The 19,064-nt window shown below is 35.2% G+C and overlaps 1 protein-coding gene across 1 annotated transcript in view; it reads right to left on the minus strand.

Moving 5' to 3' along the window:
• The window catches only part of DYNC2H1 (dynein cytoplasmic 2 heavy chain 1), a 376,760-nt gene that overhangs the window by 297,244 nt on the left and 60,452 nt on the right, over positions 1–19,064 (minus strand). Inside the window, exons 27-36 of the mRNA XM_052652274.1 lie at positions 17,672–17,804; positions 17,455–17,572; positions 15,330–15,442; positions 13,225–13,344; positions 7,957–8,107; positions 5,785–5,990; positions 4,292–4,474; positions 3,528–3,710; positions 1,418–1,641; positions 962–1,077 (exon numbers count right to left, since the gene is read on the minus strand). Of these exons, the coding sequence (XP_052508234.1) occupies positions 962–1,077; positions 1,418–1,641; positions 3,528–3,710; positions 4,292–4,474; positions 5,785–5,990; positions 7,957–8,107; positions 13,225–13,344; positions 15,330–15,442; positions 17,455–17,572; positions 17,672–17,804 (1,547 nt within the window). The remainder of the gene's footprint in view (positions 1–961; positions 1,078–1,417; positions 1,642–3,527; positions 3,711–4,291; positions 4,475–5,784; positions 5,991–7,956; positions 8,108–13,224; positions 13,345–15,329; positions 15,443–17,454; positions 17,573–17,671; positions 17,805–19,064) is intronic.

Here is a 19,064-nt window from a genome sequence, read left to right on the forward strand (position 1 = left end):
CAGAAAGAGGACGGCAGTGATAAAACAGGTGAAATTCAAATGAAGTTTGGACTTTAGTTAATACTCATGTATCAGCCTTAGTTTCTCAGTCTTGACAAATGTACCACAGTAAAGGGGGCATCCCTGGTAGCTCAGTGGTAAAGATCTGCCTGTAATCCACCTGCCAGTGCAGAAGACACAGGTCCAATCCCTGGGTCGGGAAGATCCCCTGAAGAAGGAAATGGCAACCCACTCCGGTATTCTTGCCTGGAAAATTCCACGGACAAAGGAGCCTGGTGGCCTACAGTCCACAGGGTCATAAAAAAAATCAGACTTGATTTTGCGACTAAACAACAACAAATAAGATGAAACAATGGGAATGCCAACTTTGCAACTTTAATAAATCTAAAATTATTCTTAGGTTAAAAGGCATTTTTTTGAAATCTTAAAATATCTCTTTAAAAGAATAATTTTGTTTGGTATACTATCTCCTTGAAAGAGAAAATCTCCATGTTTTTCTAAGGTTTCTGTTGCTGTTTTAAGACTATATAAATTTTCAGACACTATTCCAGACCTACCAAATCAGGAACTTTGAGGGTAGGATCCAAAAATCTGTGTCCTAACAAGCCTCTAGGTGATTCTAATTCACATTAAGGATTGAGAACAAGTGGACTAGACTATTCCTCTATATACTGCAAATGTTTAATATTTAATGCATGTTTAAAAGTTATGATGGGACATTAAGAAAAAATCATGAAAAATCTGGATAAATTATGGACTTTATCAAAAAATAATGAATCAACATTGGTTCATTAGAATTAATAAATGTATCATACTAATATGTTAACACAGGAGAAACTGGATGGGCATAACATTCAGAAGCCCTCTATATTATATGTATACCTTTTATATAAATCTAAAACTATACTAAATTAAAACTTCTTTTAAAAAGTTAGATTATAATTGAAATAATGAATCATACCATTTTGTTTAACACTAGTTTTCTTCAGCTGTCTAAGAAGATTTCCACTTCCTCTTAGAACTGTTTTCAAAGCTCTCAAACCCCAATCATAATGTTGCTGAGGTGTCAAAAGTTCCCTTAAGTAAAGACATGGAAATCATAAAGCATCAAATAGCTATAAGAAATTCATTTAATTATCATACTAAAAGATACAGAATCCAACTACTAACACATAGAAATCAGAAAATTAGTTTCATAAATCAGAAATTTAGTCTAATAAATATCATTTAGCTAGAGTACTCCATTAAATATGTTTTACAGGAAAAAAAAAGTGAAATTAAATCAATAGTATTTAAAAACAAGTACTTTTGAGCCAGACATTTTTGTTATTCAAACTAAAATCTGTCCTATCTATACCTGAGGTACAATATCATTGGAGACACAAAGTATTTCAAAATTTAAAATAAGAAAACTCACCTGGATAGATTGAAGATAGCTACCAATTTTCTGCCCAACACTTTAGCATCTTTAAAGCCTTCTGAATAGAGAATAACTTCTGCAATAAGCTCATTGTCTGGACGAGACATGGCTACTGGCCTAAAAAGTTGTTTAAGATTATCAGGCAGTTTTTGTCTTCCACCATAGCCTTTTCCAGCAGGATTCATAGTGATAAAGATTCCAGAATTAGAATTTATTTCTACCTGAAATATTAATTTAAAACACAGGCATCAAGTATTTGAAACTATAACTATAAAATATATTACCAATAGAAGTTTTATCGCGACATAGTTCTACACACATCTTATACCTTAGCAAAAAGTAACCACTAGGGTGCTAAAGATCTACTCAACATATAATAAACTCCTTATGAACTATACTACTTTATAGAGATTCTTCAGTTTTTTGAGGCTGAAAGTTTCAGTGACGGTAACCAGTTTGACTGTCCATTTATTCAATATTAATGTTTATTAAAAGCCTTCCTTGTGTTAGGTGCTTTCTTAAGTATACAGAGACAACACAACTCTGAATTAAAGTCAGTAATAGTTCATGCTCTTTTGGAATTTATAGTCTATTGAATACTACAGTCAAGCAATTATAGTTAATAAACGCTATGACAGTGAAGAGTAAAATATCTTGAGTGTTATCTAGTGGGAGTATTTTCAACAAAGCAGTAAGAATAGAAAATTAGAATTATAATGTGTAAACAATGAATGAACAACAATGAAGCAGAAATACCTAGAGTAAAAAATCTGGCTATAAAGGAAAGAAAAGAAAAAGAGAATGGTGGAAGAAAAGATGAATTAAGGGAAGGTTTGCTTATGTTTTGGGCTTCCCTGGTTGCTCAGATGGTAAAGCATCTGCCTGCAATGCAGGAGAGCCGGGTTCGATCCCTGGGTCAGGAAGATCCCCTGGAGAAGGAAATGGCAACCCACTCCAGTGTTCTTGCCTGCAAAATTCCATAGACTGGGAGACTGGTAGGCTACAGTCCATGGGGTCGCATAGAGAGTCGGACAAGACTGAGCAATTTCACTTTCACTTTCACTTTGCTTATGTTTTCATTATACTAAATAGCATACTACAGTATTAGTATATATAATATTGTACATCATTTAGAAGGAAAATTATGTGATTATGTTTAAAAGCCAGTGAGAAATGGGAAGAAAGAGGACAGGAATAACTCTGAAGAGAAAGTCCCTGGGAAGCTGATCCCAAAGTATAGATGGAAAATTTAGCTTGGGTTGGCAAAAAGGACAATTTTTCTTTCTAAGAGGAGGAAATGACAAAAATGAACAGGGGAAAAAATATATTTTGATGGTACTTAATAGTTTCTCTTTTCTTTGTGAAGAAAGAGTTTAAACATTTAAATTTTACTCAGGTAAACTCAGAAGTTACAAGAAATTTGGAATTGGTTCTACTTAGCCTACCTTGAAAAACTCGTATTGTGAAAATGTCATTATGGAGAAGAGGATAATTTCACAGCTCTTTCTACTTCCAGTGTGTTCACCATTACATATAGAGAGAGAAATCTATATTTTATATACAAATAAGTTTCCATTCTAACGACATGAATGTATATTTCCTATGTGGAGAAGTAAGCAGCAGTAGAATAGCTAAATGTTAATGAAGATTCATATAGAATAGTGATTAAAAACATGAATTTCAGAGTTAGACACACCTGAGTTCAATTTCCAACACCACTACTTATGCTAACTTACAAAGCCGTAGTTTCCTCATCCATAAAGTGAAAAAAATATAACAGTACCTAACTCAAAGAACTGTGGTGAGTACTAAGTAAAACAAAATATAAAAGCATTAAGCACAGTGCCAGCATAGAGTGTTTGATAAACGTTAGCAAACATTATAACTGGATTATTCAATACTGAAAGTTTGAAAACGAATAGTGGAAATGGGACCAAAAAAAGGTGAGAAATTCAGAGACAATTCACAGGTAAAAAGGTTTAACACACTGGTCACAAATTAGAAACAAGGGTGCCAGAAGCAATAAAGATAGACTATTTGCCTGAGTATGAGTAACACAAAGTTTTATAAAATATTTTAATTCTTTAAATTTCCGATGTAGCTATACCTCCTTGCCAAGCAGCTCACACACAGATCTATGATTCTTCAAAGCATCTTGAATTGTCTGGATTTGCATAGAAACTGCAGACAGTACGGATTCTTCCAATCTATTGAATTCATCAAAACAACCCCAGGCCCCACACTTTACCAAGCCAACAAATATTCGTCCCATTGACTTCACATCGATGCCCTTAAAAATAACAATTAAAATTATATTCATTAAACATAATTAAAAACTCTAATAATAATCTAATACTTTATATCATTTAGTGAGAAGATAATCATTTCATCCATCTATGCCCTTTGGTTCTTTATTAATAAATAGCTATTCTTTTAAAAACTAGGGTGGTTTCAAGGAATAAACAAAATAATTCATGTGAAAGCATTCTGAAAAGCACAAGAACTAAAGATTTTGTTTTAGTTATTCTTTAAGTCAAAATATAAATCCTACACATAATGCTCTGAAAATGGTACTTTAAATGAATTTAAGATTTTCTCCTCCTATCTTCACTATTCTCCTTACAAAAAGTGTTTTTCTACACTCTAACATAAATCTTCATTCAATATTTAAAATTACGTCTTATAATAGTTATCTTTAGAAAAGCTTTTAGACTATACTATATGCAACCTCTCTCCATTTTACTTCTCAAAACAAATTTCATTTTCAGAAGTAGAGTGATTTAAACGATAGCATTTCATATATATAAATATGTAAAAACTATTTCAAACATCTAAGACACTATTACATAGTTAGATAATTATTTATTCTACCTCATCACAATTGAAAACTAAAACTTGTCTTCCAAGAAGTCCACCTAAAGCCTTTACTGATTCAGTTTTTCCAGTTCCAGCTGGACCATAAGGATTTCCTCCAAGTCCCATCTTCATGGCTTGAGTGAGAGTTAGGTAGCACTTGTCCGTCAGAGGAGTGTAAACCAACTTGGGAGCATTACCCTATATGAGAAATATAAATTTCACGTTCCTATTCTATTCAACATTACAAATATCATATAGTGAGAGATTCTAGTTAAAAAGTCTAAAAGGCAACAAAAGTTTAAAGTTGTTTACTAAAACATACTTTAGTAAAGAAACTTTCTAAAGCACAAAATGGAATTAAACTTAGTTATTTCTCAAGCATGCATTTTATTCTATCCTCAATTGATAAACTGTCAGGTTTTTCATATAGTCCCTCAAGTTCTTTTTTGTTTTTTAACATCAAAAAATTTTGTATTGGGGTATAGCCAATTAACAATGTTGTGACAGTTTCAGGTGAACAGTGAAGGGACTCAGCCATATATATATATATATATATATATATATATATATACACACACACACACACACACACACATATATATATACATACACACATATGTATATATCCCCCAATCAAGTTCTTGATAATGTCACAAATATATACCTCGAAGACAGATAAATTCAAAACCTGTATACAATTACACACTTTCCAATACAACTCAATACAACTGCATACAATAATTCTATTTTGTATTTTAAAATTCCTTAAATTTTACCATCTTCACAAATGAGAACTACTTTGGAAATATCAAAGTATAATTAATTTGGAAAATTCCTTATGAAATTAATAATCTTAAATTACCAAATAATTCTCAAAAAACAGATTCAAATTGCATTTTATAGAGTTTTTTCATCAATTTAAGTGGACAGATTTGGGTCTCAAAATTCATTTCCTTTTTGAAAGAGCCAGCAGGCAATTCTCCTGACATGCTTATTAACATAAATGTCAAACATATCCTGATGACTGACTCACTATGATGGAAAAAGGCAAAGAGCATACAGATGGATTTTTTGAGAATAGATTACATTATTTGCTTTAAAATTCTTTTACCTTGCAAACTGAAGATATTTAACAAACATACTTTAACATATTAACTAATTTTGGCCTTGTAAAAGGAGACACAAACCAAATTGTTTCTACCAAGGTTGCCTAATATTCACTTCTCTTTGGATTAGAGATATATTTCAGTCTACATAAATAAATACTACTTCAAGAAATGGCACATTTAAAGAATTCAGCACAACACTGCCATTATTTTAACTTTTTTGTAAATAGAATTTTTCCAATATAGCATCTTTCTAAGTATGATGAAATAGAAGACAATAACACAAACAAAACTCTTAAAAGTTACAACTAAAATTAAAATAACTTTCATTCAATAGCAAATTTCCTTTAAAGTAAATAATTTCTAACTGGAAAAATTAAACATTTCTGCCATAAGGCATACCTGGTATTCATAAGTATACTGAAGTTCAGAATCCACCATTTGAACATAACATGTGTGATCACTTTTCATATAGAACCTAACTTGTTTTTTCCAAGCCCAGTCTTCAGTTGTATGAATTTGCACTTGGTTTAACTGCTTCACCACATCAATATTATGAATAATATCAAGAATAAGTGCTTTAAGTTTAAGCTCCAGAATGCCACATTCTGTATACAATTAAAATAATTGGAGAAAATGTTAGCCTGTGATTTATGTACTTTAACATTTTATATGTATATATATGAATGATTCCTTAGCAAATTTATATATATATGATTCCTTAGTGCATTTAATTTCATAATCCATCTTAACAGTACAGTAACATACATCATGCAACTCAAAAGAACGTCAAATGCACCAGTAAGAACTGTGAGTGTAAAAACTAAAAATTCAATGAAACAGGGGTTCTAGGTCCTTCTCCAAGGGAGTAAGGACACTCAGCCTGGCTCTCCCTCTGAATGCAGGTATAAAACACAAGACAACCTGCATTAAACAGCTATTTAAGCAAAAGTAAAGAGTATCAGGCAAACTGGGGAAGGACAGAATCAGAAGTACAACCAAACCAGTGCTAAGTTTACCTTTTTCCTTTTTTCTCTCTTATATGCATGGACCTGGACTCAGTGTTGCCAGAAACCATAGTGGTGTTACCAGAGAGAGTTCAAGGACAAGGCCTCTACCTCCGAGTTGAAAAGCAAAAATGGAGTCTCCCCATAGCCACAGCGCTGGCAGGGGAATCCCAGAAAGGCCTAAAACTCTGAAGGAAGAGAACCGCCCTCTCAAATTAGAGGAGCCATGACCCCAAGAAAGGGAGACAAACCCAAACTGCTCTTCACTCTTCTCTCCATCAGATGGTTCAAGACACGGGCCCAGTCACAGGAAGTGTGCGGGAGAGCACATGGAGCCCCTGCTCTCTGACCGGAAGTCAAAAGGGCAGCCCGAGGGAACCACAGAACCCGGCGGAGTTCACGGAGCAGGAGGAGCCTGGGAAGACATCCTGGAAACTTCTTCATGAAAGAACTGAACCTAGCCTGAGGTGCCGACTAAATCGGACTTTAATGACTGGCCACTAGGCGGCACACATGTGGGAAAGGTCCGAGGATCTGAAGAACACAGCACAGACAGAACAGACGTGGGACCCACAGCCCACAGAAGGCTGACTGGAACTTGGGGCTGAACCTAACGAGAGCACTTGCTCACAGAAAAATATCAACACTACCCGGAAAATTTAAATAAGACTTAGATTATTGTAACACAATATTCAAAATGTCCAGGATGCAATCTGAAATCATTCGACATGAAAAGAACCAAAAAAAAAAAAAAACACACACACACATCAGAAAAGATAATAAAGGTGAAATGAATATATTCTCAAGTGAATGAAATCTGTAAGATTCATATTCAGCAAGTGAGTGAAGTGAAGTGGCTCAGTTGTGTCTGACTCTTTGCAACCCCATGGACTGTAGCCCACCAGGCTCCTCCGTCCATGGGATTCTCCAGGCAAGAATACTGGAGTGGGTTGCCATTTCCTTCTCCAGGGGATATCCCCGATCCAGGGATCGAACCCAGGTCTCCCGCATTGCAGGCAGACGCTTTAACCTCTGAGCTACCAGGGAAGCTCTAAAAGAAACACTAAATGAAATTCTTCAAACAAAGATAATGACACCGGAAGAAACCAAGATGAAGGATCGGCAACAGAAATGGTAAGCATCTAAATACAATTCTCAGGTCCTCTGAGATACAGGTGATGGTAAAAGGAAAAGTTAGAATCTCATGGAGTTTTCAATGTATATAGATAAATATCTATCTATATATATATACACATAGATAAATATATATCTAATATATAATATATAGATAAAGGTAAATATCTATACACATTGAAAACATAAAAGGGGGAGGATAAAGAAATCTATACAATGGTAAGTTTCTACATTCCATTAAAAATAATAAATTATTGATTCCAAGTACAATATAAAAGTTAAGTGTATCTATTATAATTTCTAAATTAACCTCCAAAATAGACAGATTATTGATTGATTGACAGACAAAAGCACAATAGATAAATTAAGATAGAATACTAAAAGAAATGTTCAAATAACAAAAGTCAGCAAAAAATGGAACATTTTTCCATACCAGTATTCCCTGGATCCTCAGAACTTGTATCAATGTTAGTATAGCGCTCTAACTTATTTACCAGCTGTGTTTCAATCTGATGAAGACTATGATCTTTGATAGCATTTTCTACATCTTCAGTGAATTTAATCTGTTCTGCCAAGCATAATATCTAATGAATAAAGAGAAAAATTATTTTTAAAAGGTGAATTTATTTAGAATATTTTATAAATGTAAGGAAAGATACCTCTTTCCAAATTTCCAATTACATATTGGATCTCCCTACGTGAATGTCTTACTGGCACCTCAAATATTAACAGAGTAATACATTTGTAGGAAAAGCATTGTGTGATGCAGCTGAAGCCTACTTCTCAGAAATCATCTCTCACTATTCTTCTACAGGCCTGTTTTTGGGCCTTTGAATGCACTAAGCTTATTATAACCTAAGTGCCTTTGTACTTTCTTCCCATGACTCACTTCATAAATGGCCTCTGTTAACTAGCAAAGATATCAGGATATTTAATCCTATTTAATAAAAAGAGTAATCTTGTAGCATTCGAAAATAATCTCTCAGTATACCACTGAAGTCTACAATTTCAAAATACCAATTTTATCTTAAAGCAAGATTTGTATGTTCAATCTAATCCCCATAAATAGAGACTAAATATAGATCATCTTCATGTTCCCATAAAATATGAAATATTAATGCTGTTTGTGAGGATTTCTGTAATATAACCTATATAGCAAGGTTGCTGATAAAGCAAACGATACATTTAAATACCAGATTTTAAAAACATATTTTAAAATACTTTGAAACAGTTCTTAGATGGAAAAGGGCCCTCCTTTAAACTAAAGACCATCCATCATCATATAAAGATGAACCATCCATCATCATATAAAGCGCTAAAGCTACTGACCAATTACTACTGAACAGATCGTCTTTTTCTTATATTTACCTTTTAGCATCCAGAAAATATCATTAAATGCCTCTATTTCTCAGATGAACTCATTATCTATATAGACATTTTAAAACAATATAGCAGGCTAAGGGGTTGTTTGCTCTAAGTCAGAACATTATATAAGTACCACATCAAGTTCTTTAACAAAAAAGAAAATCAATTAGTAACTTTCCAAGGCAAAGTCATCTCTCATACTTTGTAGTACAAAACTCACCAGATTCTTTAATCAAGTATATGGTAAAACATTTAATTAATCAAGTATATGATAATGCATTTACTTTGGCCACCTGATGTGAAGAACTGACTCATTGGAAAAGACCCTGATGCTGCGAAAGATTGAAGGAGAAGGAAAAGGGGATGTCAGAGGATGAGACGGTTGGTTGGCATCACCAACTCGATGGACAGGAGTTTGAGTAAGCTCTGAGAGCTGGTGACGGACAGGGAAGCCTGGCGTGCTGCACTTCAAGGGGTCGCAGAGTCAGACATGACTGAGTGACTGAACTGAACTGGAAAGTATTTAAACAAATCCAAATTTGCTTTGTAAGAAAAGACTTTGCTCTTTAATTTTCATATGAAAATGTTCATATGCCACCTCGAAACTAATATGTACATATGTGGATTTTCATTCAGGCGGTACTATTGAATTTCTGTGTTATAAATAAGTGCACATCAATATCTCAATTTTTAACAGTCTGCTATACTTTCTATGAGAGACTAACAGAAATGATACTCAAGACAAAAATTAGTCTTGACTAATTCTCATGTCACATTACCATTCAAATACCTGAACAGACACTAAGATTTTAATTGCCTAAAATATAATGGTCATTAAGGGTGCTGCTCCACTAATAAAATTTAACCTTCAAATGAGTTGCCATGGAGGTGTTATTACACCCTCTTAATTAAGTGGCCAAAAGAATCACTCCAAAGATAGGATGTGAACCAAGGTAAGTCAGAATCTTTCCACTTTATTATGCTGCCTCCTTCCCAGACGAGAAAGTGCCTTCCCCACCTTATTTCAGGTCCTCACAAAGATGTCTTTAGAGAACTGAATAACAGCACACAGTAACCTGTTTCGGACATTCATGTAGACAATTATACTATTCAATCCATTTATATATGGTCTCTTGAGATAATTTTTTCTTAACATTAACTGCTAGTAAACTAGAATTATTTTCTAGATACAGTTTAGTAGTTCACATTTTTACAGAGCTAATGAACTATTTACATTTATATTTTTAGTAGTTCACATTTTTACAAAGATAATGAGCTATTTCAGTTCGGTTCAGTTCAGTCACTAAGTCGTGTCCGACTCTTTGCGACCCCGTGAATCGCAGCACAACAGGCCTCCCTGTCCATCACCAACTCCCAAAGTTCACTCAGAACCATGTCCATCGAGCCGGTGATGCCATCCAGCCATCTCATCCTCTGTCATCCCCTTTTCCTCCTGCCCTCAGTCCCTCCCAGCATCAGAGTCTTTTCCAGTGAGTCAACTCCCATAGCCTTGACTAGACGGACCTTTGATGGCAAAGTAACATCTCTGCTTTTGAATATGACCATCTAGGTTGGTCATAACTTTTCTTCCAAGGAGTAAGCCTCTTTTAATTTCATGGCTGCAGTCACCATCTGCAGTGATTTTAGAGCCCCCCAAAATAAAGTCTGGCACTGTTTCCACTGTTTCCCCATCTATTTCCCATGAAGTGATGGGACCAGATGCCATGATCTTCATTTTCTGAATGTTGAGCTTTAAGCCAACTTTTTCATTCTCCTCTCTCACCTTCATCAAGAGGCTTTTTAGCTCCTCTTCAATTTCTGCCATAAGGGTGGTATCATCTGCATATCTGAGGTTATTGATATTTCTCCCAGCAATCTTGATTCCAGCTCATGCTTCTTCCAGCCCAGCGTTTCTCATGATGTACTCTGCATATAAGTTCAATAAGCAGGGTGACAATATACAGCCTTGACATACTCCTTTTCCCATTTCCTGTTGTTCATGTCCAGTTCTAACTGTTGCTTCCTGACCTGCATACAGATTTCTCAAGAGGCAGGTCAGGTGATCTGGTATTCCCATCTCTTTCAGAATTTTCCACAGTTTCTTGTGATCCACACAGTCAAAGGCTTTGGCATACTCAATTAAGCAGAAATAGATGTTTTTCTGGAACTCTCTTGCTTTTTCCATGATCCAGCAGATGTTGGCAATTTGATCTCCGGTTCCTCTGCCTTTTCTAAAACCAGCTTGTAAATGAGCTATTTACATTTTAGTAATTCATATTTTTTCTTGACTGCTCAGAACCCAGAACTGTTTCATGCTCAATTCAGCAACCTTCTTTAGACTGTAACCCCTAATACATCTCCTGATAAAACTCTCATTTCCTCAATCTAATTCTTTGCAATTCTTACTTTTGTATATTTTTTAATATTGTGTCTTTTATTCTAAGTCAATTTAAATCCTACCTGGAAATTGACAGAATACTAGGAAAGATTTCCAGAGGTAATAAAACACTTTAATTCTGGCTTTGCAATGGCATTATTTTACTCATCAATGATTATTTTTATTTTTCTCTAAGAACTTGAGATTTTTTTAAAACATATTTTAACTTGACTTAAACTGCTAAAAGTTGCAACTGATACAACTGGTAAAATAGCTAACAGTCTAAAATGTTGCAAGTTTCCTGTCTAACTTCTCATGCTTTAGAAGAACCAACATAAAAACCTGTTCCAATAGCTGCTAAATGTTTTAATTTGAAAAACAAAAAACAGGTAGATTTTCCTGTGAGAAATCACAGATTATCTCAATGCCTATCTTTCATAGTCCCTAAGAACTAAAGTTCCTGATATCCTACCTGTATAGTGTTAGTCTCAACCAGTAATAAAACTAATCCTGAACAAGGCAGGATATTTAATCCATGTCCTAGTGCTATACTTTAATATGGCTCAGAATAAGTTTTGTGAGAACAAGTTTTGTGATACATATCCAACATCCAGTGTTTCGGAAATAAGCTGTTATAAACACTGACCTGCAGCAATATCTATATCAACCTTGCAACCTAGCTCTGTTCTTTGCTGTCAAAGTTCTAGTTCAGGGCTGTGATTGTTTCAGACCGACACTTCAGGTCAGTTCAGTTCAGTCGCTCAGTTGTGTCCGACTCTTTGTAACCCCATGGACTGCAGCATGCCAGGCCTCCCTGTCCATCACCAGCTCCCAGAGTTTACTCAAAATCATGTCCATTGAGTCAGTGATGCCATCCAACCATCTCATCCTCTGTCGTCCCCTTCTCCTCCTGCCTTCAATCTTTCCCAGCATCAGGGTCTTTTCCAATGAGTCAGTTCTTCACAGCAGGTGGCCAAAGTATTGGCGTTTCAGCTTCAACATCAGTCCTTTCAATGGACATTCGGGACTGATTTCCTTTGGGATGGACTGGTTGGATCTCCTTGCAGTCCAAGGGACTCTCAAGAGTCTTCTCCAACACCACAGTTCAAAAGCATTTTGAGGTTACCATTATCTTCATTACCTCCACCATAGTGTGGCCCCAGGTAAATAGCAGGGAGGGAACACAGCCCCACCCATCAACAGAAAATTGGATTAAAGATTTACTGAGCATGGCCCCGCCCACAGAACAAAACCCAGTTTCCCCCTCAGTCAGTCTCTCCCATCAGGAACCTGTCATAAGCCTCTTAATCCTTCTCTATCATAGGGCAGACAGACTGAAAACCACCATCACAGAAAACTAACCAATCTAATCACACGGACCACAGCCTTGTCTAACTCAGTCAAACTATGAGCCATGCTGCGTGGGGCCACCCAAGACAGATGGGTCATGGTGGAGAGTTCTGACAAAATGTGGTCAACTGGAGAAGGGAATGGCAAACCACTTCAGTATTCCTGCCTAAAGACCTACAATAACACTCTGCTAAACTTCTGCCAGCTCCAATCTCCTATATTAGTTCATGGGAAGGGTGAGAGACAAAGTTATAGAGCCTGTGACTCCATCAGTGAAGGACTAAGCATCTGGAACCAGGAAAGTACTACATCACTGATTCTGCCTCCCAATTCTACCCCCCACTGGCTTGATAGCTGCAATGTCAACAGGTTTCTGCTTTGAAAGCATCCAAATTATAGCAAACTAATGGAGCTGGAAGGGAATTTCACTATCGTGCAGTTCCTACCTCACATTTTACAGTTGAGGGACTAAGGAAGGTAACCAATTTGTCAAATGTTCCCTGCTAGATAAAGGGACAACAAAGATCCCAGCTGTTTAAGCCTCCTGACCTCTAGATCAGGGCTCTCCCAGTGACACCATGCCTACTTCTAACGAAGACATTCCCTTACCTGTGAAGGGAAAAAGGATGGGTCAATTGCACCTTGAGAACTTCGACCAGCAGTAACACATTCTATCAACAACTCTTTCAAAGTTTGCTTCATTTCCAAGGATAAATCATTTAACCAAGTCTGAAAATAAGATTAGAAAATGTATTTCTTATTACACCAGTCATAAAACAAAAACACAACCTAATGACTCTATTTTTTATTTCATGAAGGTTATAATTTCTTACTGACTCTCACATTCCAAAAATGTGCTAAATGGCATATATTTTTAAATAAATTATTTAAATAAATTGAAAATAACTATTTTTTTCACCTCTTGGGATAATGCTAAGTGTGAAACTCAAAAATTTGTAGTTAGTGATCACTATCATCATCCATACAAACCAAAAAAATATGAACATTTAAAAAGTAACTCATTCATTTCGTCATTATGACAAACCAAACTAGACAGCTGGGCCAGAAAATTAGAGCCACACTGACTGGCTAAGTCCCTTGGCTTATGCTAACCTGATGATCTCATATTTAGAAAACTGTAACTATAAAAAGAGATTGCTTCATTAAGGTGAACTATATTATTTAAGGAGTTAAGCTCCCTCTTCAAACAAAATTAACTGTTTCAAGGTCAAAATTTTTCAATTATTTGATTATAGATAAAAGAATAAAAGTTAACTAAGGTCAAAATAAGAATGATAACTGATCAAAAAGAGCAATGAATATTTAAGAATCGCTATTTAACTTTAAAAAACTACATCATTCTCAACAAAATATAAGGACAAAACTGCAAGCTTCAATAGCTTTTCATCATTACCTATTTTAACTCTAAGTTCTAGCTTTCTACTGTTTATTTTTAGAGTGTTTTCCAGTATTAAAAAGAGCACAAGCTTTTGCCCAGTTCAAAAGCCACTGCAGCTAAAGAGTAAGAGCTTTTGGTGCGAGGCTGCAGACACCTCCTGCAACCGTCACAGGAGCTTCCAGAGTTCTGTGCTACCTCAGCTGCTAACAGCTTTTTCTCTGTGTGTTTCACCAGTCCTAATAAAATTACAATAAAGGAAAACAACAGCAAAAACAATAAAACCCTTCACCAAACATGATATCTACCTAACAAATCTATGCTTACAGCCACCTGATTGATACACTTCATATCCAATAAGATGTAGAGGCCCAACCAAGAATGGACATTTTATAAACTGTACAGATATATATGTGATAAGGCATGGACCTGACTTGCAGTTCGAAGATAACTTTGGAACTTAAAAATTATAATTTGATGCATACATCCTAATGCTGTTGGCTTTATCTGTGTAACTGTAATAGACATTTGACAGTTCACTTCTAGTCCAATAGAACAAATTAATCAATAGTTGTAGTATAAATGCATGAGTTTCAAGTGTACTTGTTCACTTAAATCATCTTATACAACTCAGATCCTGAAGAAAAAAGGAACAAAGACTTATTGAGAACTTATATTCCAAACACTATAGTGTGCATGCGTGTGTGCATGCTGAGTTGTTTCAGTTGTATCTGACTCTGCGACCCTATAGACTGTAGCCTGTCAGGCTCCTCTGTCCATGGGATTCTCCAGGCAAGAATACTGGAGTAGATTGCCATGCCCTCCTCCAGGGGATCTTCCCGACCCAGGGATCAAATTTACATCCCTTATGTCTTGTGTATTGGCAAGTGGGTTCTTAACCACTGGTGCCACTGGGAAGTCACACTATAGTGTACCTAACACCAATTATCTCGTTTAAGTTTCAATGAAAGGCTTTGCAATAGCTAGTAGGACTTCTCATTTAATAGTTAAGAAAACTGAGACTCAAAGTTATTTAGCTAGTAAGTTGTGGAGCTACAATTAATATCCAAGTCTTTCTGACTTCAAAGCAAAAGTTCTTTTCAAAGTTACATGCTCCAATTCCAAAAACTAAAAATTCATATTCTCCTTAATATTAAATCATTGTGAACTTAACAAAAAAAATTATTTTTAAGATATGAGAAAGGTTCCTAAAAGGCCTAAATTAACCAACATACTCTACAAATTGACCAAATTACTTTTGATACAAAGTTCATACTGTTAATTTTTTATACTTTCACATTTGAAAAGAATTACTTACCTCTACATTACTGGACAGAAGAACTTTATTTTTAAAAGGTACAACTTCTCCTTCTAAAGATTTCATTGCAGTTATATGTTTTAATTCCTCATCAAAACAGACGCTGTGTATGCCTATATTACAAAAGAAACAATTTAAATGCAAAGCTTCGTTAAACACAGTTATTAGATATTACATATGATTACAAAATGGATACTTCATAACATATTTATATATTAGAATTATATTAGTTCAGTTATATAATAAAAAAGAACAGCTTTTCATCACCAAAAACTAGAAACAAACCAAATACCCAAAAGGTGAATGAGAAACTGTGATATATTTGCACAACTATTTTCAGCAAAGAAAGGAATAAAATATAGTTGAAAATATTATGATGATTGAAAAAAGCCAGGCACAAATGAGCACATAAGAATACATACTGATGATTCTACTTATGTGAGATGAAAAGAGCAAAGGGGGAAAGCAAACAACACTTCCTTTTCCCAAAATTTACACTCACTTTATGGTATAAAAAACAGACATGACCTAGTTTGTATCTTCAGAAAAACTCCATAGGTTACTATTTACAATTTAAAGAAAGAAACTAGATTTCAGAGAGGTAAACTAGTAACTAACATATAGTAGAAGTAGAACTTGAAAGCAAACTTTGTGATTAGAAGAACTCTTTCTACTATCTCCATAGGCCAAATCAGTTATAGATATAAGCACTTTAAAGCTTAGGATACACAATGGTTAGTAAATACTTCTGTAAAACAACGAAGAGTAAATATTTGAGGTTGTTATGGTCCTATCTCTTTGTCAATCACTCAACTCTATGCTTGTAGTACAAAAGCAGCTACAGACAATAATGGGCATGGGGGTATTCCTCTCAACAAAAGCTTCTTTAAAAAAAAAATACAAAACAGTAAATCAGATTTGGCCTGTAGGCCTATAGTCCGCTAATCCCTGAATATAAGTGAAGATGAAATTTCTTTTTCCAACAAATAATATTTTAAGAAAATAATAACAATCATTGTTTGTGTAGCAAACCAACTCCAAATGCAATTACTCAACTTAAATGATTCAACAACATCAAAGCATATGGCACTGTAACTCTCCACTTTACCAGGTAATCTCTCCTATTCCTATAACCTAATCATCATTTATGGGCTTCCTGGTCACTCAGCGGTAATGAACCCACCTACCAATGCCAGAGACACAGGTTTCATCCGTCGGTGGGGAAGATCCCCTGGAAAAGTAAACAGCAACCCATTCCAGTATTCTTGCCTGGGAAACCCCATGGACAGAGGAGCCTAGCAAGCTATAGTCCATGGGGTCACAAGAGTCAGACAGAACTTAGCTAGTAAACAATTATCATCTCTACACAGATGACTCCCAATTTTACATCTCCATTCCAGGTACCTCTGCTAACAATAATTGCCTATTGAGTATATCCACTGGGATGATACTCTGGAGACCTTTAAACTTAGTAATAAAGGGACATGTTCTTCCTCACTTCCAGACCTTATATTGGGCTTCCCTTGTGGTTCAGCTGGTAAAGAATCCACCTGCAGTGCAGGAGACCTGGGTTCAATCCCCGGGTGGGAACATCCCCTGGAGAAGGGAAACGCTACCCATTCCAGTATTCTGGCCTGGAGAATTCCATGTACTGTATACAGTCCATGGGGTTGCAAAGAGTTGGACATGACTGAGTGACTTCCACTTTCACTTTCAAGACTTATGTTTGGAGAAGGAAATGGCAACACACTCTAGTATTCTAGCCTGGAGAATTCCATGGACAGAGGAGCTTGGCGGGCTATAGTCTATGAGGTCACAGAGAGTCGGGCACAATTGAGTGTCTAATACTAAGACATATATTCTTTAGATCTCACTCAAGATGTCATCTTGACATATGCAAAACTGAGCTAAATGATTCACAGATGTTTCATGGACGCAGCTATAACACCACTGCTTATGTTGATCATAGACATTTGTCAACTTACTAGTTTGCCTCACCCACTAAACTGAGTTCTTCGAATACATGATCTGCATTTTATTCAACGGTATGCCTAAGAACCTAACATTATGCTTGGAAGATAGCTAAAACTCAATAAATATCTGCTGAATAAATGTTGAATCTTACCAGCAAAAAGCTTCTTAAGGTGAGACTGAATCACTGATGGATTAGTAGACTGGCCCAGTATTTCTAATAAGTCATCATCACCAATAAAGTAAAATCTTGGGAATGCTGAGCGTTTTTCCTTAAAAATTAAAAACAAAAAGAAAAAACTTATCTTTTCAAATAACTAAGATATTAAAGCACTTTGCAATTTATTATACAAGGATTAAAAAAAAAATACCTCCAAAAATTCATTTAATGATTTCTGACATCTTTGAAGCTGATCAAGTATCGTTAATAGAGAGTTTCTGATTCCTGCATGAGTAGTTAATGTTGTGACTCTATTATCTTTCTTGATGTCAAGCATTATTGATCTGCAGAAGAAAAAAACTTACTTTCATATCTGTTTTAATAGTCTTTGGCTGAAAAAGGGATATGGAGGCTTTTCTTTGTCTGCTTAAAACAAACTAGTAATACCAGTACAACAGTAATACGTTATTATAAATCTAATACACAATCCTTAAAGTTAATAATAACCCATTACCATTTTTAATCTCCTTTATTGCATATTCTCTTATTTTATCAACTCACTAAACAAATATTAAGCCTTACCTCATAGAGATAATGGCCCAGTGACAGATAAAGAGATTAAATAATTTCTCCAAATATTCAAATAAAGTTATGATAAATGCTAAGAAAGAAAAGTACAAAAACTTGTTAAAGTGGTTAATGGGAAAACCCTTAACCTATGACTTATCTGAGAAAGTAAGCTGAGATTTAAGTAATAAAGAAAAAGGCAATGAGTAGGAGGGAAGCAGTTTCTGGCAAAGATCATGAGAAAGAGCTCAGTATTTTAGAGAAATGGGATAGGAGTAGATCCTCAGATATGTTTTATCCTTAGAGCAATAGAAAACCATTTTAAAGTTTTACTTAATAAAGGAAACAAGTAATGCAACTATTTTTTTAAGATTACTTTGGCTTCTGTGTGAAAAACTTATTGGAGAAGAAGAGAACAAGTCAAAAGATTATGCAGTAGTCTGAAAAGTTTAGACTACTTTAGAATAAAACCAAAGAAGTAGAGATATAAAAGATGTAATACAATAGATAAGTATGTTACAATCAACAAAATTTGGTAACAGTGCACTTGGAAATGGAGAGAGGAGTCAAAGATATTCATTATGCTTCTGCTCTCAGCAGTTAGGTGGTACCATTTATTGGGAAAGAAATGACAGAGAAAATACTTGTGGGAAAGGGATTTGAAATAAAGTTATGAATTTAATTTTGACATGTTGAGGATATTTAATATATTTGGAGATCAGAAAAGAAAGATAGGCTTAATAAACAAGTTGAGGAGACCTCAGCAACTAGATGTGAATTGATTCTGAAAGAAGTTCAGCTCATTAAACAGAGAATATGGAGTGAGAAAACCTACAGGCAGAAGCCTGGAGAATGTCTGCATCTAAATATTTAGAGAGAGCTGAGGACTAGGAACCAGGAGGAGAACCAGACAGTCAGGCCAGACAGTCCAACCAAACAGGACAGGATCACAGAAGCCAAAGGAACAGACTTTCTAAGAAGGAAGAAATGCTCAACTCTATTAAATACTAGTCAGAGATAAAGTAAAAAACAATGTC

The sequence above is a fragment of the Budorcas taxicolor genome, chromosome 15, assembly GCF_023091745.1.
Source record: "Budorcas taxicolor isolate Tak-1 chromosome 15, Takin1.1, whole genome shotgun sequence".
Taxonomy (NCBI): Eukaryota; Metazoa; Chordata; class Mammalia; order Artiodactyla; family Bovidae; genus Budorcas; species Budorcas taxicolor.